Below are 22,100 nucleotides of genomic sequence, written 5' to 3'. Positions count from 1 at the left end.
TCTGAGCAAAACTCTCTCAAAGCAAAGGGCAAACAAACATGTGAAAAGATTAACCTAGATTTCCCTCACCAGTGATGTCGTCTGTTTCTCTGATTTTCTCATCTGTTATTTTAGTGTAGCACTTCAGGGGAGGTTTGGGCACTGAAGGGTCTGTCTCTACTTCACAGCAAACTCTAACCATGTTACCCCTCCCATTTTTTGAGGAAGCTGAAAGATAAAAGAAGTTTTACTTATAAATATGGATAATTTATAAGATCTTCAATCAAGGGTTAAAATGGTCAAAGAGGTTAATAGGTTAAAAAAGTGGATCCTTCATGTGCCACAAAAAATTGGAGATTGCTACAATCATATTTAATTCACCAACTGTTCAAATCAACCAGTCATCATTTAGATTTTCTTCTCACTGAAGCTGATGAACTGTTCTGTGAACCTATAACGGAAATCTTCAGATATGAAGGTGGCAAAAAAGTTTTCACATGCAATTAAGAACACCAAAAAATTTGTAAAAAGCTGATCATTACATATTCAAATAGTAATTGTGACAAAATTTTGCACCTTCCAGTTACCCACAGGAACCAAAGAAGATGAACAAACACGACCAGCAGCTGTCTCTGTCGGAGACCACAGAATGCATCTCCTGCCTAGCCTGCATGCCACTGTGCCATTATACAACTTATTCATCTTCTAAGACATGGGAAATGTAAAGGCCATTATCTTGAAAACTCCTTCCTACCTACGCATCCCACACTCAGCACATCCACCTGTTACCATTTCAAAAAATATAGGCATCTATGTCTACAGCAATTTCCAGTTATCACTCTGGATGTTTTAGTGTCATCCAAGCTTTACACAGTGGTAACAGCATGTAGATTTTGCAGCGGTAAGCATAAATCCAGAAGAGAAATGGTTTACAGAAATTAAATACAAGAGGAATTGTTAGGCTGAACAAAAGCATATGTAGGTTGAGAATTTTTTCTTGTTTTCTTCTGTCAGCAATAAGATTAGAAAGGATGCTCTACATCTAACGAGAGGTGATGAAAGCTGCTTTCATCTACAGCCAGGAGGGCAAAGCCAAATATATATTCAATCGGATGTTGACTGGTGAAATGTCATTGACTTGGATGGAGTTCAACTAAATTACACCTGTGCAACCTGATCCACCATGAAGTTTCACCCTCTTGAAGCCATTTGCTACATGTACTGACAGGCATTTTTATCTCTGAATTTGACAGTTTTATGAGAAAGCTGGAAGAATACTTCCTGGTTACTTACTGAATTGTACAGAAGAGCAACACAGAATGGCTCTTTAGGCTAGACCTGGATTTCAGTGTGTACTGACTGAAGTAGAAGGGATTCATACATTGCAAACTGGCACAGATTTTGACCATGAGAATTGCTGTTGCCAAAAAAAGCCCCCAAAAACTATCTTTATAAATCAGGGTAACATGAATTTATCTGAATCTCTGCTAGTGTAGTTTTAAGCAGTGTTTGACCTGAGAGAATTTAATTTATTTTTGTGATTGACTTAATGACTTTTTTCACAAAAGAAACTCATTTTGACAAGTTAGTTTACTCACTAACCTCACTGTCTGCCCAAATATGTAACAGCTTGGTTTCATAACCAGAAATATGTTTTCCATATGTTGATAGCCAGGCTCCCAGTAGAGCATACCTCCATAATTCAGGATGCCACATGAATCTCCTACTCCCATGGCTCTCTCCCAGACAATGGCGTAAAGTCCTTCAGGAAAAGTATTTTCTTGCTGAAAGCACATAATGATGTATGTTTCACTAGTCACCAACTGAATTGTTTCATTTGAAAACTTCTCACATTGTGTTTCACCAATTTTTACAAAGTCTTCATAATTGGATGATTCGCATGTGTTGCTCTCACAGTCGTTACAGTGGTAGACTGTCACATGTGTTTTGCCGAAGGAAGAGCCTTGTGTACCCCCAGTGCGGTCATCACAAGGCATGGCAATATCTAAATGAGAAAACAAAGGAAAGTTATTTTCTACCAGTTTCCTCCCCAGACTTCTAGTGTTAGAGAATGAGATGAGTTTTGTACACAAACCCAGTCATGGCTTAGGAGACACTGTCTGCCATTGGGCAATTTTTATACGGTACTGAGCCCAGTCCCCCAAATAATTTTTGGGGTAGAAATACAACAGCATTCCCCCACTGCTGCCACTGGGGTTTTAACTAGGAATCTGGCAGCTTGGGAAGTAAGTTGAAAGACATTTCTCTTGCTGAGCTAAGAGGTCCTCTGCCCAGACAGGCTCAGATGAATCATCTGTTCTTATTTTCTTTCCTTCCAAAAGTCCTTGGCAAAATCCTGTCAGGTATATCTCCAGCAGACATCCAGATCTCGGGACAAATGAAGTTCACATACTACACACAGCTGGATGCAGTGTCCCAGGTCACTGCCACTGATTCAGTTCAATATCCTTGCAGGCAACAGTTTTACAGCCAAGCCAAAATGCACCAGAAGTCTGGCTGAAGTGCTGGGGTATGCTGGGGCTGGGTGCTGAGAGCTGACAAAGGGGTTTTACTCATTCAGACTGCCCTAGTAAAGAGCCAGTCCTTTGAGAGAGGACTCACCTCATCTGACTTCAGACAGATCCAAAAAGTTACCATTCCCAAGATAGGTGATTGTGACAGGTGGAATGAATCAACCTTCACCTTCTTAATTTCTTCTCTCACCTTAGTGGTTTTGTGGTCTTAGTTTTAACTGGACACGCCTGAGCTTTCTAATAACAGTTTAAAAGTTTGTAGCTACTAACATGCAGTGAAAAAGCAATGAAATCAAACAAGGAGACTCACTTGGACAGGGAGCTACAACCGTCAGAAGCAGGAAACATAACCATGCCAAGCGGGGAGAGTCCATCAGGCTGTCCTGGGTCCTCAGCTCCAGCAGTGCTGGATGCTCTCCTAGATGCCCCACGAACCCAGGGCAAGCTCACCAGGCTCCTCCCACAGTCATGTCCCTGTTTGGACATTAAATACAGTGTTTAGCATCCATTATCTTTCTTACTATCTTTCTCCAATCAAAAAGAAAACAACTTCCAGGCCAAGTCTGTAAAGCTTCTTTTAGCCCAGAGAGCTGGAATGCAGGCAAAGAAATGCTCATGCTGCTCAGCTGCTACTGCACTCTGAGATGGCTTTTGCAAATGCCAAACTTGCGCCCCTTTCCATCTCTGGGTCAATCACAGCAGTATAAGACACATGGTCATTCTGCAGGGAAAGGGAAATCCCTCCTGAGCCTACTGGGCAGGAGGCTCCATGTCCAGGTCCTCCAGACTCCTCAAGAAAGTGGCCCTGCACCCATCACTCAGTAATACATGCAACAAATAACAACTTGACTTGCTATTGCTTCCACAACACACAAAAAAACATTAGACAAGGAAGATGCTTTGTGCTGAATGAGTCTTTTGCTTGACCTAAGATGAAATATTTATTGTCAAACTGAATTTTATTTTTAATTTAGAAGACCTGGTGGGAAATATCTGTTCAAAATAAATGAACAAACAAACAAAAACTTAGTATTTCTTTTAAAAAAATGTCTTGGATTTAGTCAGAAATTAATCCTCAATCATTTCAATGAAACTGTCATGAATTTGTGAAATATGTTTCAGTAAAACACAAGTTTCACTTTCCAAAGGAGAAAAAAAAATATCTGGAAAATTCACTTTCCTCACTAGCCTAGCTCTGGAAAACACAAACTGCTTTGCCCCTAAGAGTTTTTCATTAGAAGCTTTCATTAAAACAACTTTCTTTGGTATGTTGCTACCTGAGAAGTACCTAGAGGCAGTTTCCAAAAGAATTATGCATTAATTCCTAATTATACATTAATTGTTCAGCAAAAGTTAATAATTGCTTATCTCTCCTGATCTGTGCTAGTCTAGAGCTGCTGCAAGTCCCACCCCGATTCCCAGAAACAGATGAGACAGGAGGAACAGGACCTCCAAAACAAGCCCTTTCCAGACACAGGAGGGAATCTTCAAGACTGTCTGCAAACTTTCCTGTGGAATAAAACCTCCCCCTCCCCAAGCTCTCGACACCCCCACGCAGGGCCTAATCCCAGGAGATACTGGATGGAGCCGAGGTCCTGGTGCTGCTCCACGCGCACCCACAAAGTCAATCCACTTCACCTCATGCCACATGAGGGACCAATTCTTCTATTTTATGCACAGTGATCCTTCTCACCTATACAATCTTGCAAGAATTTCTTCTTGCCTCACCGAGTATTAAAAACACTCAGAGCATCAAATGAGCACAGCAACTTTTCTCATCCTCTTTCCATACATCCAAAAATAGTTCCTATCTTTTTGATTTTGGGTGGAATTTTTTTCACAAACAGATCAATCAATACCATTTCACCCATTACCCCCTTCATCCTGTTTCTGCTTTGCAAAGCACCAGTTAACAATGCCTGACCCTCCTCCCCTGTGGGCGAGCAGAGTGCCAAGGGACTGTCATCAACCTTAGAATCACAGCATCATTTAGGTTCAAAAAGACCCTTAAGATCATTGAGTCCAACTGCTAACCGAGCACTGCCAAGTCCGCCACTAAACCATGTCCCTAAGTGCCACACCGACACATCTTTTAAATACCTCCTTGTCCTCCTCGGAGCATGTTCAGCAGCCTGATGCAGTCGTCACAGACCAGCTGCAGTTCATCTGGCAGATTTATTTGCCCAGAGGTTAAGGACAATAAGTGGGTTTTTTTCCTCAGTAGTTTTCAGCCTGATGTCTATCTTCTGTCCTATTCGTTCTGTTTTCTATTCTCTTTTGTGGTCTTGCCTCATCCTTGTCCCTCCTCTCATTCTGCTCAAATGAGATCTCCCTTCCTCTTCTCTTGGGTGACATTCCTTCCTACTCCCCCTTTTCATTTTCAAAAGCCAGAACACTGTCCACTAGATCTCTGCCCTCTCCTACTGGTCTGTCTTCTAATGCTCTTTTTTGGCAGGTTTCTGACAGTCTTCAGCTGTCTTGGCCACCTCCTGCCATCAGTTTTAAACTTACTTTAAAAATAAAACACTCAAATCTAAAATGAAACGCAGTCTTTAGATAGAAAATATTTTTTATCAAGTTTTTTGTCTGCTTGACTTTCTTTCCAAGGCAATACAAACTTTCACTTTTCAGAGGTACTTAAGTTGTCTACAGAGCTCTAACAAAGCAATGCCAGACCCTAAAAGTGGATCAGCTGCAAGCAATAGATGAGTAAAGTAACAACCACAAGGATCTGGAGCTCCTTCACCAAACACGAACCACCGACACCCAGCTGACGGACTTTTCCCCAGGTCAGACCTGTCCCCACAAACAAGCCAACCTGAAATCACTGGCAGGAGAAAGTGAATTTAACCACAAATTGAAAGTTGTAGAGCCCTAACAAGGTCTTCGGGGTTTGTTTTTGAAAGGATCTATTTGAGTAACAATCACTACCCAAAACTCTCCTGCTTCTCTTTCTCCCATAACTTCATAGCAAACACAAAACAATAAACAACTCCAATGTTCACCAAGACAAGAACATCAATCATTAACACGATAGCATCATTTCCACTAGAAACAAGGTCATCTGAGCTCAAAGTTAAAAGATAATGACCTGGAACATTCTAGTTAGACACCCGCATTTCCCTACTCCAGCACAAGTGAAACAAAGGCAGCTCACTGCCTTTCCAGCGTGCATCCTCAGACTTACTGACCTCTGCCTCTGGCACAGCTTAGCTGAGGCTGCCACTTCATTGGGGACCCCCATGGTGACAAGCGCAGAGCTGTGGCGGCGGGTCACCCAAAGTCCCAGCCATAGGAGATGGCAGAGCAGGGCTGCTGCCCCAGGGTTTAGATGTGCTTTCGTCTCCAACCAGCTGTGAAGTGCAGTCACGGACCCAGGAGATCCAGTGCTACACTCCAGCTGTGAACACTGCATTTCCCTGCCCCTTCTCTCTCTTCCAGCCACACAGCATGGGAGTCTATAGCTTTATGAGCGTTTTAGTATATGGTTATATGGTCAGGCAGAACCATCTTGGTGGAATAATGCAACACATTTTTAGAAAAGATTTATCTGGTACCCCAAGTATCCCAGAGAGAGGACTTAAGTTTCAAACGTTTTGAAGAAAATAATACTGTTGAAGGAAGTAAGGGAAGCAACAAAGTAAAAACCAAAGAACTTCAGAAGATCCTACAGATTTTAGTTTCCACTCTTAAGTTCTTTCCCAGAAAAGGAGTAAACTTTACGTAAGAGCTAATTTTTGTATTACTTTCAGTAGCTGTTTCACTTTATTGGTCTGCTGAATACCACTCTCAACAAGCTTTTGCAATCAAAAAGAAAGAACAACAAAATCACATGAAGAGATAAAACAGCTATTTCCCAAGTGAGCCTGTGAGTGCAGTTTGTTTCCACAGTTCCAACAAGCCAGTGTGGAAAGCACTTAGCAGGACACTGTGCTTGAGCTAAGAAAAAGCTGCAAAAATCCTGAGAGCAAAGTATAAAGCTTCCCAGCAACTGCTCTTAAAAGAATTTTCCACAGTAACTGTTAGAAACTCTACTAACGTTTTATTTTCTGCTTGCAGCACATTAAGGCAAGTAGAATGAACAGTTTCACTGGTTTCATTTCTTTTGTTTTAAAAACAATATCCTTGCTGAGTGACGCTTTATGTTTTGTTTTGTTCTGAACCCAGAGCCACCAGGGTCCCCATAGGTCCCTTTTGGGAGTGGAGCAGTAGCCACAGGGAAAACAATGAACAATCAGCTCCAGCTTGGGTGACAGCTTCTCCCTGAAAAGGAGGAGAGTTGCAAAGATTTATTCTGCAACCCTCCTGGCAAATTATCCTTTATTTGCACATATAACAGGATGGCAGTTTTGGAAAAGGAGATATTAGCAAAACATGCCAAGGAGCTATGAGAAAAAGATAAAGGTTAATTGGATGTGGGAAAAATCAGCTGGGAATTACATGAAGGTGAGAATGCTCTAATAGATTTATTCCATTACTTCTGTGGTCACTCACACTTATATAAAAGTGCACCATTTCATGAAGCTGTTGGGTTTTTGCATTCACACAAGCAACATGAAAGCAGTGGAGAACTGCATGAAGGGTGGCAGTCAGCCATGTAAAAAGCAGTGTTATTTATTTAGCAAGATCATGCACACAAGGAATGCACATTCTTCCCTATGGAGAAAATGTGAAATGCTAATCATTTCCCTTCTGCTGCAGACTTTTTTAGTGCCTGTTCCTAAATGCCTACTTAAAAACAGGAAACGGCAACAATTTCTAAGAGAAAAGACTGGCTGTAAGGCAGGAGCCTTTAAAGAAGATGACAGCGTGAGTACCTCAAAAGTTGTTTGTGTCCAAGCCTATTCCATGAGCCCGAGAAGCCTTCCCAGCTCCTAGTTCATTCAGTTCCTCTTCCAGAGCCCTGCACAGGAGATGAAGAAGTCTCTTGGATCCCAGAGAAAAAGGCACACTGTGGGCTTCTCCCTTCATTTAAAAAGCAACTGGATTTTCACTTTCACTTCTGGAGCACAGGGCAGCAGTGTCACTGATTAAGATAAACAAGGTAAGTCCACACTGCTGCACAGGACTCTGCAGCTGAAAAGCATGGAAAAAACCCACACACCCAGAAAAACCTCCCAGGAACCTGCTTATGGGTGTCTGGGTAGTAAATCTTTCTGTATTGCAACAGTGATGTGAATGGACTGGATTTGAGATCTGCTTCTGGCTCTGCTACTAACTTGCCATGCAAGGGGTCCCAATGCAGGAGACCCTGCAGCACCGAGCTGAGCTCAGCTTATTCCCTAGCAGGGATCAATGTTGAAAGATACCCTGCCAAAATGTGCACTCTTCAGGAGCGCTTCTGCTGCTTGACTGAATTTGTGCCCAACACATAACCTGGCATGAACAGTCAGGACCGGAGGGAAGGCAGAGAGTCTACATAGCCCTTGGTAAATCAAAGAAACCTCCTCCAATTCCCAGACTCTTTGCAACTCAGGTAAAATAATGCTCATTGGCCTTGGCAAAGCACTTTGAGATTAATGCTACAGGTATTCATTTTTCAATGGGCCACTTTTACATTCGCTCTTTAATAGTGAAAATGTTATTTATTCACTCTGACCATGGAACGAAGGCTTCAGAGACCCCTTCTGCAGTATTTCACACGCTCTGTGGTGTGCTGTACTTCAGCTTATCTTCTCTGCAGGAACTAATAGGGCTGGTGAGAAACTTCTTTGAATAGTGCCTTCCTTATTTCCCTTATCTTGTACCTTTCCTTCAGATAGGGCCCACGCTAGCCTGGAAGGATCACCTCCAGCATGTACACAAGGCTTCTAGATCTCTGGAGGAGAATTTAAATGTTGACATTAGCAAGTAAAGACGTGGATGCATCAGTTGCCTGGAGTGAAACACAAGGTGATGTGGCCACTCTCTCAGTAGGTCCCAGGACTGCAGTGTTTTCATTACAGTCTGCCACGCTGGCTCTCAGCATAGTGTGTTTAACAGTGACTTCACAGCGAGCTTATGTTAAAAACAAATGTTTGTGCCATTCACAAATAGCCCAGACTGCCAAATTCACAGATACTAAAAGAAAACAGGATTAAAAAAACCACTATCTGAAGCTAGCCACAGCCACTTGTTGCCTGTCTTCTTATTTATGCTTGTTTGGGTTTCTTTGCAATGCTGGAAGACATCTGTACGCTCAGCAGGGAGTACCCTATTCCCAGTGAAGATGAGGGCGAGGAGAGGGAACATTCTCAACCCCCATACTGTTTGCCTGGAGGCTGCAGCTGGGAGCACAGCCTCTAGTAATTAGGCTCAGGAAGAGCAAAGGAAGGTCCCAGTTCACCACGGCTCAGCACAGATATTACACAGGAGCATCCTCAAAGCAGCATTATCATGGCAGCTGCAAGATTTCCTTTCCATGTTCCTTTTCACCTACCTGCTCCCAAATTTCAGGACAAGCACCTTGCCCAGACTTCCTCTCATCTGATTCATTTTCATAGTTTTCCTTCATCAGAGATGCACCTACCTGACCTCTCACATTTTGTGTCTGCACAGGCTCAATTCAGTTCTTCCATAAAGCCTTTCCCTTTCTGACATGACAAGCATTTACACCAAGGCCATTCACGATGTTTTACGCCATGTGCCAAGACACTTGGCAAAACATATTATTCTTTCTCAGACATATTAAAGATGGGAGAAAAGTGTAAGTTCATAGGTGGGATTTTTCTGAGGGGAAAAAAGGAGGATTTCAACACTCAAATTGCTCACAGGAAAAAAGGAGGATTTCAATACTCAAATTGCTCAATGATAAATATATCATTGAATATGCAATAGAGTTATTCAAAAGCTGTGAACAGACCAGTAAATAAGATTTGCTGTGTATTAGAGAAGTGGAAAGACATTGACTCCAGTATAATCCCTATGCCTCTGCTGTGAAAGTCTTTCCAAAAAGAAGTAAGGAGAATTATGACAATGTCCTCCACAGATTACTCCAGGAAGGGATACAGTTGTTCTACCCTTGTAGGCTTCAAACAGTTCTCTATTCAGGTTTACATTCAGTCTTCTGAGGAACTGTATCATAGACAGGAGAAAAGGAGGGAAGAGGATGATACACTCGTGCATGAAGACTGACCATTCAGCGCCTTTAAATCATGCAATCCCAATCAGCAAAACAAAGTACTCCAATGCAACATTAAGACCCAAAAAGCTTTATCCATAATAATATTGAAACAAGCATTTTGAGAACTAACCATGGACAAAGAGATTTTTTAATGTAGCTGTGAGAATAAATCAACAAAGTGACCGATACTCCACAAATGAGAGATGAGAAGTAAATCTGAATGACAGTAAAGGACAACAGGTGCTGTGCCTTCCATCAGCTTTGTTAGGAGGCCTAAGTTTGCGCATCCTTCTGCACCAGTAGCTTTCTGACTGGTTCAAACAACTACAGAATAAGAGAGACTGGGAAAAAGCATAATTAACCATTCTGAAAGAGTTAATTTTCCAGGCAGAACTTAAGGTCTTGCAGTGGCATGAGAGATCATGTTGTATATGACTTCCTACTCAGAAAGAAATCTCTCTCAGATCAATATTTGCTTCCCACACCCATGATTGCATTGAAGTAGTCAGAAAACACCACTAGGAAAAAGAGCAAAGACTTTTCTGCTCCTTCTGAGCAGCTCGTACCATGTTCAGCGGAGAAAAAAAGCCTGTATGTTAAGCCAGCAGCTCTCTAGAAACAGTAAGTGATAACAAGCTATCAGGGAGTTGTTCCAATATTGTTATAAGCCAGTCCCAGCCCAGCTGCACAGCCTCTCTTGGAGATCTTTCTTCTTTCATTCCATCAAGGATAAGGCCCTCCATGTTCCTCCTAAAATATGTTGCTCTCTGAGGAAAGCATGCAACACCAGTTGTGCAATATGGTTCCCACATGTTGAAGCTAGCAGTCTGCATGTCTGGCTTCTGGGTAGCAGTGCTACTCATCCATAAGCAACTCAAAGTAAGCTGCTATGACAGTCTTTAGGAGGGATGCCATCCACCCTGCCCTGCATAGCAGAGCTAGATGCGGCTACTAGAAATGAAAGTGGGGGGCAGAGATTTGCAGGGCTATAAAAGCGCTGAAGTGATGAAATTATATACCATAGGATGCACAACCAGTACCAAAGAGCTTTTAGCACACACACAATATCCACCTGCTGTCATATAACTTGTCCTGGAAGCTGAGATTTTGCCTGTGGCAAATCAGTTTTTGTCACAAAATCCCAGGGGAAGCCAAAGAAGTGGTGTGACTTTCAGGGTATGTGGCAGAACTGACAGTGCAGGAAAACCCCATAGAGCTCATTTGGGAATTGATAGCCAAAACCTACTGCTGGGTCAGTGTAGGTGGCTGAGATGGAAGAGCTGCACAGTACTCAAGGATTGTGTGGGTTGACCCTGGCTGGACCCCAGGTGCCCGCCAAAGCCGCTCTGTCACTCCCCGTCCTCAGCTAGACAGGGGAGAGAAAATGTAGCAAAAATCTCAGGGGTCAAGATAAGGACAGGATGAGATCACTCAACCAATTACCGTCAAGGGCAAAACAGACTTGACTTGGGGGAAATTAGTTTAATGTATAAGCAGTCAAACCAGAGTAGGGTAATGAGAAATAAAACAAAACCTTAAAATACCTTCCTCACACCCCTCCCTTCTTCCTGGGCACAGCTTCACTCCCAATTTCTCTACCTACCCGCTGCCCAGCAGCAGAGGGGGTCAGGGAGTGGGTGTTGGGGTCAGTGCATCACACGTTGTCTCTGCTGCTCCATCCTCCTCAGGGGCAGGACTCCTCACACTCTTCCCCTGCTCCAGCGTGGGGTCCCACCCACAGGAGACAGTCCTTCACAAGCATCTCCGACATAATTCCTTCCCACAGGCTACAGTTCTTCACAGACTGCTCCGGTGTGTGTCCCTTCCACAGGCTGCAGTCCTTCAGGCACAGACTGCTGCTGTGTGCATCCCCCATAGGGTCACAAGTCCTGCCAGAAAGCCTGCTCCAGCCTCGCCTCCTCTCTCCATGAGGCCACAGGTCCTGCCAGGACCCTGCTCCAGCGTGGGCTTCCCACAGGGTCACAGGCTTTTTCGGGCATCCACCTGCTCTGGCACGGGGTCCTCCATGGGCTGCAGGAGGAGATCTGCTCCACTATGGACCTCCATGGGCTGCACGGGGACAGCCTGCCTCACCATGGTCTTCCCCACTGGCTGCAGGGGAATCTCTGCTCCGGCGCCTGGAGCATCTCCTCCCCTTCTTCTTCACTGACCTTGGGGTCTGCAGGGCTGTTTCTCTCACATATTCTCACTCCTCTCTCTGCTGAACTTGCTGTTGCACAGCTGGGGGTTTTTCCCCCTTTTTAAATACGTTCTCCCAGAGGCGCTACCACCATCACTGATGGGCTCAGCCTTGGCCAGAGGTGGGTCTGCCTTGAAGCCGGCTGGCATTGGCTCCATTGGACACAGGAAGCTTCTAGCAGCTTCTCACAGAAGCCACCCCTGTAGCCCCCCAGCTACCAAAACCTTGCCATGCAAACACTATCAAGGGTAAACAGCACCTCTCAGTAGATAAAAAAAGTGGCAAGTCTCCTCTCAAAACCAGGGAACAGTCAGCAGACAGACCAAAATCCCACTCCGCAACCTGCTACTAAGAAGTACTACAGGAAGAGTCATTCTTGTCTTTTTTTCCCAACGTCCATATAAACAGGCCTGGACAAAAAGAGGACATGCTTTTAAGACCATTTTCATAATGAACAATCAAATAATCACTTCATTCTTTCTAAGTCTGGAATGCAGAAAAGGGTTCTCATTTCTGCACTTCCTCCGATATGGTTCCTGTCAAAATATTTCTGAGAAAGTGAGACCCATAGTCAGAAAGCATCTGGAGCAAGGGGCAGTGCAAGGCAATAGCAGGGGCTGCTCTGCTCTACATTCTAGTGCTCCTGGCATGGCCGGGAGAGATGGCATAATCCCCTCGTTGCCCTTCCAAAACAGGGCTAAGCATCTTCTCTGCTCAATCTGTGGTCAGAACATATCTCTATGGCAAAGGCTCCAGAATTTACCACGGGTAGGATTACATGTGCACATATTATGGGGTATCGTTAGAGCTCTCTTAAGACCCCTGGCAGCAGACATCTCTAACACTCACCGGCTGCTGCTGGCAGGGTTGAATTGCTCAGCTCACCCTGACCTGACCCATCACACATTGCACCTTTCCCTGACACCTGAAACTACGTGGTATACCTCCTCGAAAAATAGCTTGCCATCGTGGAAGAAAAACAGGTGTGACAGGGCTGCCTTCAAGTTAACCAGTTAATAAAGAAACTGAAAGAAGCCCTGTGTGTGATGTTCTCCCTCAGTGCATGGCACCAGATGTACTCTGACATACAGATAAGGGAGAAAACACCTTTCACTAGGAGTTTGAGCTGCTGCTATTGCCACACACAGCCTCAGTCCCACGTACCGCACCACACAGCACCTCCATTAGGAGACAACAGCCCTTTTGCCCCGCCATGAATCCATACCTACCCTCTCTCTCTGGTATATCATCTGTTGATCCTGTTTCCAGGTTGCAAGTGGTCTCAAAGAACAGCCAGAAACAAGGGAAAGAGCTCCCCACCTCTGAGCTGAATCCCCTTCACATTTCAAGAACAAGTTTGCAGCCACGTGCACTATTGCACTCCACTGCCCATCTCAGGTATGACCTTAAGGAAACTGGAAGACAAGTGCATGAGCCAGTGCTGGGTGGAGAGCACTTCAGAGCTTTCCCAATCCTTTGGCTGCTCTGAGCAAGAGCAGTCCACCAGCATCCCTCAGCTGCATGGCACTCAGGATGAACCCTTCTACTCACTAGACAAGAATCAAATTTTCTTTTTTTGCGTGGGGAACAGTAACGGTTATTTCAAAACTTATCTTCACCAAATGGGCCACTGAGAAAACCAGTTGGCTAGGACTGTTTTAACATTTGACACAAATAGCACAAGGGAACAAGTTGTAGCTAAGGAACATAGCAGCAAAGATGCACATTGGGGGTTTTTGGACCTCTGGAGGATTGAATGGTTTGAGGAATTGCTAATGGGACTACACTCCTCTCAAATCCAGCCCGTCTAAATAGCAGCTGTGTTCAAGTTCTAGTGCAAGCTGTCAGTGAAAAAGATATCAATATTCTGAGAATCTGACTCAAAATTTTAATTTTTCTTTTGCCTTGATTCATTTTTTCACAGAAAAAGTTAGTTTCCAAGTACAAAAATTTTGTAATACCCAGCCACACAAGAAGTGTTTCAGATTAGCCTCTTCCTAAGGGCCACAGTATTGAGTTCCCCTGGCACTGTTTTCATGTGGTTCTTCATTTCCGTTTTCAGTGTTCCCTGTGAGTGATATCCAGTTCCTCAAATGCCTGCTTTCTACAAGCACAGAACAGAAATCTGGGGAAAACATATGTTGCCTAACCTAAAATTTCCAATAACAGGCAAAGAACTTCAGTATCCAAGAACTGTTTTGAGAAGTTTATTTCAGTTTATATAGATAGAGCTTGCACTGCATCCTTTGACGATAAATTAAGTAGCTGGTAAATAGAAATTAAAAATTATTAATTTATGTCTTCACTGAGGAATTTCCCCTTCTCTTACTTACCCAGAAATATGCTTTAGGAATTTATTTTTCTTTGTGGGCTGCAGAACCTTCTTGTTTTGCATTACATGACAAGACACTGTCTGGAAATAAGATCACAAACAATATGCCGTGTATCTGCTAAACCATTCGTAAAATCTCTTAAGTACCTGTAACAGCTGACCATCAGCCTACTCCTGCATATGCACCAATTTCTGTTTAAGGCAAAATTTTCCAGTTCCTTACACAATTTTATCCTAGAAGCCCAACCAGCTTACAGACAATTAACTTGATGGATGAGGGACAGACAGTTGTATTCTGGTTTATTGATGTCACGACTATCAGGATCCTTATTAGACTGTATTTATACTGCAATAATCCTAGAAATTCTACTCCTGAATGAGGCTTCATTTTTACTTCCAAGAGAGGTAACCTCCAACATGAACTTTCTCTTATGGCCAAGGATCTTGTACTTTGATCCACCCTGACAGCACAAAACCCCTTTCCTTTAATCCAGAAATACCAGCTCAGAATAGTAATGTTAACTTCACCCAGAAACTCAACATGAGAAGTGAACCAGAAGACAAGAGATGAAAATCAAATACTATGAACACAGAAGAACTTAGAGTTTTTCTTAGGCATGTGCATGAATACAAGTAGTGTTTTGGGCTTCTATTCCTTTTTGCTTCAGAGAACTATGACCTGGCGTTTTTTCTATGTCTTATTTCATGTTCTTGGAAACTGAGAGAGTAATAACAAGGTCCAAGGATCTCTACCAAGTCTCAGCATTAACAGTTATTGTCCCATTATATCATTGGTCCACTTTCATGTTTGTGAGGGACTGGTATGCCAGGAAAATAGCACATGAGGTAATTTATGGCTGAAACATAAAAATGAGAATGATAATTGTTTATGACAGTGAATGTAGTATCATAAAAGTGATCTTTATTGCTAAATAATTCACCAGTTGGGCATCATATACAGCTGCGAACATAAGGAAAGATAAAGCTTTTTCTGGAAAAGCTGCCTTACAAAATTGAGTATAGACAGCAAGCTTCGTTCAGAAGAACAGTAAGAAATGCTACTATGAGAACCAGCAGTCTCATATCTCTTGGCACTGGTGACTTACTGCAACAGAAACCAATGAAAATATCTAAAATATTGCTAGCAAAAAGAGCTTCTGTAGGTTAGTCTAAGAACCACATGGTGAACTTTAGACAGCTATTAATTTTAGTTAATATACTGAGTCTTTAAAACCTGGTCCAGAATTCATCCCTGATGAGAGTCCACTACTTTGAAAAGAAATACAGTGCTTGCTTCTTCACCAAGTGGACAACTGAGCAAAGGTTCACCAGATTAAATTCCCTGACGTCTCCATATCACCATATTAGCAATTTCTGCCCCTCCAACTCTGTATCCCAGAGATGTTGCATTCTTGAGCACTTAAGCAACATCTGTGCTTGGAGACCCCCTTGTGCTAAGCCCCTGCAGACATGCCATGAGGCAGCCCCTTCCTCAAGGGTGCTGCCCTTGAAGCAGAATATAGACCAAGGCAAGAATAAGGAGCAATTATCTTCTTAACCCCACAGATAGATCGATTGTAGCCACAATTTTGATCCTTTACTTCTTTGACTTCAAGGCCACAGTCAGTAACAGAGATGCATGCTGCAGCCATGGGAATGAACCTCCTCTACCAGAGGAGCTACTCTCCACTGCTGCACAGGGTAGCGCAGAACAGGGATCTGGATGCCATATAAATCCTCAGCCTTGGTAGTTCCCAGACTAGCCAGGGCTCATGGGCCATGCAGAGAAGCTGCATACCAGCTGAGCAGGACTCCGCTGCCAGGACACAAGCATTTCACCAGCTTTGCTACTTTTGATGCAAGATGCTGTGAGCAAGCACAGAAATGGTGTGAGTCTCCCACTCCAGAAAACCACAGGGTGCTGGATGAGTCAGTGAGGCTTCATCTTGATACTATCAAACTTCCTTTAACAAAATTACCTAACATCAGAAAGCTGCTGGAAGGTGCAAATTAAGGCGATCTTGAACATCACAAGGCAGCAAGGACCAAACCAGGATTTGCTTACCAGGACTGTGCCATGTCATGGAATGCTGAGCATCCACTGCTGCCAGGAGCTTGCACCATGCCCAGCATGTGTGCAGCCATGCAGAGGCGCTACCAAATCACCCTCGCCTGACTGCACAAGGTCTCTTCCACCAGGAGCCCTGGAGAAACTCCAGGGACTAGTGGCAGCCTGGAATATGTTCATATTCTTCATGTATTTTTACAGTTCTGAATCAAAATCTTACTAGCATTCAAATTCACTGCAGAATGATGCAATCACCTTTTTGGCCTTCCCTAGTACCAGGCAGCTTCTGTTATGATTTTTTTGTTTAAGAAGAGTGATGGGAGAGTTATTCTGAAGCCTGCATAAAGCTGCTTGCCCTACAACCCAAGCTCACGTGCTACTTGTGCTTCTGCTTTCTTTCACTGTCAACCTGTTTGGAGCTGCAGATGTTGGCTGAATCAGGTTGAAACAGTAATCTTGCCGTATCTGGAGAGAGAGCAAGTCTGAATAAAGCAGCTCTCTTCCATAGCAGAGTCTTGTTTGAACTGGCCAATACCAGCATTTGGAAAATTCAATTCTTGGAAGGGGTGCAAACAGGCTCTTCTCTTGGAAGAAATAAATGTTAGCAACACCAGTGTTCTTGGAAATGCCCAAAAGCCTCTGCAACACCCACAGCCAAGCTTCCCCTAAAAGGCAGATTGTTTCCTATAACAGCACTATGCCCTCCAAGGGTGTCAAACAGGAACTATAACTGCAGTTGTGAACCTTTAACCTAGAAGTGTTTTGTTGGCTTTTCAGGAGAAACACCACCCTTTTCTAAGCATCTGTACATCCTGAGTGTCCAAGGGTCTGGTTTTGACTGGGGACACAGCTATAGCACAATTAATACCCAACAGCATCTCAGACATCAGAGTAAAAAGGAGCAGAGATCCAACACATTTACAGCTTTGCAGACACACTCACAGCCAACAACACTATAGGCAAAGCAGTTTGGCCACAGCCAATTAATAAGCTAAAACAGGATCCAAAGCTTTCCGTGAAAAGAAACCAAAATAACTTAGCACAATTATTATTGCATAATACCAAAGCTAGCTATTACAATTTCCCTTTTAATAATATAGAGAACAAGGACTATAAAAGAGAAACTGCAACTGAAATCCAGGATTTGGACTGTGTTTACTTTGATTTCCTCCTGAAAACACACTGTGGTGGCCCCACCTACTCCTTTTTCTGCACTGTTAAACAGGACATAAGGAAATCTCTCCTTCCCTGAAAAATGTCTGAGACCATGAGCCAAAGCACAAAAGTTACTTTTCCTTCAAATTTTTAGATACACCAAAAAGCACAGCTTTTCACAGACTAAAAAGAGAAAATAGATGGAAGGAACATCAGTGTTCCTGAAGCAGGAGTTGACACGCTTCTCCAGTCTCATCTTCATGGTTATAAAATTAAGGATAATATTTGGTGATTACTGAAGTTCAGGCTTACCCTTTTGGAGCACAGATCTGTAATTATGGTGAAATCAGAATTTAAAAGATGAATAAAGGCAACATTTAAAAAAAATTAAAATTTTAATATTAAGCTTCGCTCCAGCAGCAAGCCCTTCCCATGGGGCAAAGCTCCCCACAGCAGTTACAAGCACCACTTTCAGAAAAGAGATTTCAAGGTTTTTGAAGGCAGCTCTGAGCAGTGTGGGCACACCAAGGTCCCCACCCTGCAAAGAGAGAAACAGCCTGAAGAGGAAGGCTCTAAGTCAATAAAAAAGGTACCATCTCCTGATCATCCATAATCCATGCATCGGTTTGCTTTTGGATTCCTCTACAAACCAGCTCACTCTCTCTGAGACAAAAAGGTGTTAACGACAGGCTCCCTCTTCGTGTCTCCCTCCCTTTAACTATATAGCGAACTCTTGAGTTTTATTTCCTGCCATATGGCCACTATGATCTTATCATCAGCAATCATATCAACCTTTTTGTGGCTCCTGGGTGCCACGCCAGCCTGCTCTCCTTGTTTACCATTTTGAGTCCTAGCATGAACACAAGAGAAGATCTCAGCTTCCCCCCAGGCAGGTGACACTGCTCTAACACACCTGTGTTTGGAGACCCTGATGCATAACCAGGAGAGGTGCCTGGGTCCACCGCTGTGTGCTTAAAAGAGGGAGCTTATATAGTCACATCCTACCTCCTAGCCTTTCCTTAATGAATCCAGGCATGTAGGAAATGAGCAGAAGTTAGTACATCTTCCACCCGCCTACATTTTTTTCAAAGGAGCTGCTCTTTTTTGCTTTCGTGGAGATCCTCTAACTGCCAGGAAGCAGATGAAAGCAAACCCAACCACTGCACTGCTCCATTTTTTACCAGCTTAGAAGGCACTGTTTCCCTATTTCAAAGACTCACCACGTATCTTCCTGCCGAGACCAGCTCAGCAATTTGGCTGCTACTGCTTGGATTCCTACCTGTGAAGAGCAAGTTTTGAGGGCTAACATATGTGCCAAGGAATCCACAACACTCCAACACAGTGCCTTTCCTCCTCACTTGCTGCATCTCGCTGCAGCTGGTAATTTCTTTCCTTACCAGCCTTTCCCCTTCCCCAGGAGCTGTGGAAAAACCCATTGCTAAGGACAGTTTTGAGATCTTTCTGTTCTCAGATGGGAAAAGGCTCCAGTTTCACTAGCAGATTCAGGCAGTTTTGGGGTTCTTTTTGGCTTTGTAGTGGGGTTTTTTTTGGTTTTCGGGGTTTTTTTGTTTGTTTTTTAAAATCTTTATTATTTCTTGCACAACAGTGGCAAGTCGCAGTTTGGCATGCCAATAAAAGGAGCAATTTTATGGAAAACTCTGCTGCCGCTGACACCATGGAACAGGGGGAGGAAAACTTCAGGGCCTGTAAGCTCAAGGTACAGATGAGGATAAAATACGCTGCTTGCTTTCTTCCTCAGTTTTGTTTTTGGCACACGCACTGACCTTTTCTGGTCCCTCATCATTGCCACGCAGCACACAACCACCCCATGCAGTGGGACCTGCAGCTGATCACAATCAGCAGTTCCAGCTCCACACTTCTACAGGCTTTGGCTGTATCTCAGAAGAGCAATGCTGCCTCCCAGTCCGCAGCCCATTCTTTCATTCAGGCTGGTGTTTGTACTTTGTCCCTATTTCCATCCCATGACCCACCAACCGAAAGGTCCAACTTGCTGGGACACAGAGTGCATCAGAAAAACCCGCTGAATTTTCTTTCTCTTTCTCCTGCCTAGATGATTTTTCTTCTCAATATTTGCTTTCTGTTGCAACACAAGCATTTAGCTAACACTCAAGCTTATTTTCAAGTTAATGGTTGCAGCAGAGATTTACCAGCTGGGTTATTGCCACAGTGTCTGGGTGCAGGGAAGGCGAGCTCTCCCCTCGTGCCCAGGACCACCGCCTGGTATTGCCACAGAGGCTGTAAACATCTCAGCCATCCAGACTTGCTCCCTCACGAGCCCAAAGGCTGCACCCCGGCCCCCTCAACTTCAAGGAGGTTATTTCCATGCCAAGTCTTGCTCCTGCTCAGGACAGCATGATCTCCACAAGCCCACCCTTTCTTCACCTTGCCAAGAGGAAAATATAATCTCTCTGCTTTTTCTTGTAGCCTATGACAACTCAACAGCCTTATTTGACCACTTCTTTGAAAAGTCACTAGTGAGGAATATTTGCAACCAGCCCCATCGTCCTTCATCTATTTATTGTATTCTGAACTGTATAGACAAGGTTTAATTAAGCGCCTGAGTTGTTCTCTTTGCTTGACCACTGCCCCACAACTGGATGTGATACGTGCAGCCAAAATAAAGTTGAATCCCAACTAACTAATACAAGGAGGGATCTAAATACAAGTGTATTGCTGCCATGAGCTACAGCAGCTCATAAGAACTGATGACATGGTGACAGCATACAAAAGCAGCTGAGAGATTACTTTTCATTCTCTGGGAAAGTTGAACTCAAGCATTTTGGACCATAACTGAAGGCACTTCCAGCACGAGTCACAAGCAGTCTGTGGGAGAAAGGTGATGCAGGATGTTTTTCTGAGTACAATGGCCTTGGTGTTTCTTTGCCCGATTGTTTGCTGATCAGTGGTGGATGGGGGTTCTGTACGTTGCAAAATGTAGGAGAAATTGCTTTTGGGTGGCCTTACAGTTTGTGAAGAAAATAAGGACTTTAGCCCTCTTAGGTAACTTAGCTTAAAAGTATCCATATGGATTACGTCAAAATGTAAGCATAGATAATAGAAGCACTAACGAGCATTCTTTAGGATAAGATGTATCAAACATGCAGAAGATCACACTGCACAGAATCATCCAAGAAGGGTCAAGCAGCAGACAAGTGAGGAAGACTATGGAGGACCACCAGAGGACTCCTGAAGACCACCAGAGACCTTCAATGCACCTGCATAAAGAACATTTGCATATGCTAATACTTTCCCAGAAAATTAATGAATAACATTTCTCGGAAATCTAGTGAATATGTATGTAGAACATGTACTTAACCTGCACAATTAGGCCTGACGGTGTGCACGATAGGTGGAGTGATCCCCTGTGCACCCAGCGCTGCAATAAAGAATGCCTGCTTTCTAAAACTCCAAAATCGAGTTTCCTTGACCGGCTTTTTTGGTATCAAAGGGACTCTCTTAAGAGTTTGGTTCTCCAAAAGAAAGGCTTATACAGTGTGAGACAAGATGAGGACATGGTAGAAGGCAGCTCCTAACAACCGATTCTCCAACTACAGATTTTTATTTTTTTTTTATAAACCACATCATCTGGTATCCATAGGAGACTGGATCTCACCAATAGATTTACAGGTCTGAAAAAATAGCGGTGCAATCCTTTCGACCCCAGCACAAGAGGATTCATTCTCCTTCGCCAGCTAAAAATCACTGCTTGTCTGGATATCAGCCTGCTCCATCAAAGGCCAAGCAAATACAGCGCTGCCTACAGCAGCGGGATGAGATTTCCCTTTTGTGAGAGGAAATGCTCAAGTAGAGCAAAATTAATTTTATGCTACTGTCAAACATTCCTTATCTGTTTTCCGGCAGACAAAGAGTACATTTGGGAGGATGAACTGCAGCAACAGCTCTGCTATGCTCCAGGCTTGGCAACACTGGCCCTGGCCACATGTTTTGTTTTTGTTTTCTTCGGCCAGAACAGAAGGTGGAAGTAACAAACTATAAATTCCCTTGGGAGCATTTATTGGACAGTGGGGACAGCCTGGAGAATTTGTAGGGTCAAGATATGAACATAATTCCATAAGCAAATATACACTACGTGACAAGCCTGCAAGCTTAAAAGCTAAGACCACCAAACAGCACATCCCAACTCCTAGGTGGTCACACAGTGTCATCTGGAGCAACCTATCCCTCCTGTATTCCAGTTTATCCCCTGTAAAAGCACGAACACCTCTGGGCTTCAGAGGGGAGCCCAAGAAAGTTGCCCCCAAGATAAATACTGAGTGCCACAACTTGCTTCTAGGTCTGCATGCTTGACAAGTACTTCATAGCCTACTTGGCCACCTTCTTTCTAGAAACCAAGCAACTTGTTCACATTTATGTCTCCATTTATAGAATGCAGATCCCATAGCTTTGGACATTTCTGTCTCAAAACTAAAATGATGGAATTGCAAAACAAGTCTACTTACACAAACAGTTGTGTTACTGCTCTAAAGTGAAGAACACAACTGAATATTTAAAGGGAAGTGACCTAGCTGACACATTCCTTAGCATCTCAGTGCAGCTCATATACCTTCCAAAGGGTTTAAATCTAGATATTGCCCAGAGAATAAAAAAATCCAAAAGGCAACTAACATTGCAGGCAAAACCTTTCCCAGATATATCTGATACAAACTACATTGGGGAGCAGATTGGTCCCTAAGGGTAGGAAGCACTCC

General features: G+C 43.5%; 1 protein-coding gene across 3 annotated transcripts in view; it reads right to left on the bottom strand.

Annotated features, from left to right (window-relative positions):
- Nucleotides 1–22,100, bottom strand: part of CD7 (CD7 molecule) — a 192,158-nt gene that overhangs the window by 15,826 nt on the left and 154,232 nt on the right. The window contains exons 1-4 of one of the 3 annotated variants that reach the window (XM_049812793.1): nt 7,331–7,701; nt 2,824–2,987; nt 1,673–1,984; nt 55–207 (exon numbers count right to left, since the gene is read on the bottom strand). In XM_049812793.1, the coding sequence (XP_049668750.1) occupies nt 55–207; nt 1,673–1,984; nt 2,824–2,887 (529 nt within the window). In that variant the 5' untranslated portion in view covers nt 2,888–2,987; nt 7,331–7,701. Of the gene's footprint in view, nt 1–54; nt 208–1,672; nt 1,985–2,823; nt 2,988–7,330; nt 7,702–22,100 lie in introns of those variants that run through there. The other 2 variants (XM_049812795.1, XM_049812794.1) reach the window with 2 other exon arrangements.

The sequence above is a fragment of the Accipiter gentilis genome, chromosome 10, assembly GCF_929443795.1.
Source record: "Accipiter gentilis chromosome 10, bAccGen1.1, whole genome shotgun sequence".
NCBI classification, from domain to species: Eukaryota; Metazoa; Chordata; class Aves; order Accipitriformes; family Accipitridae; genus Astur; species Astur gentilis.
The sequence above is the reverse complement of the archived record's forward strand: the minus strand, read 5'-3'. Positions and strand labels throughout refer to the sequence as shown.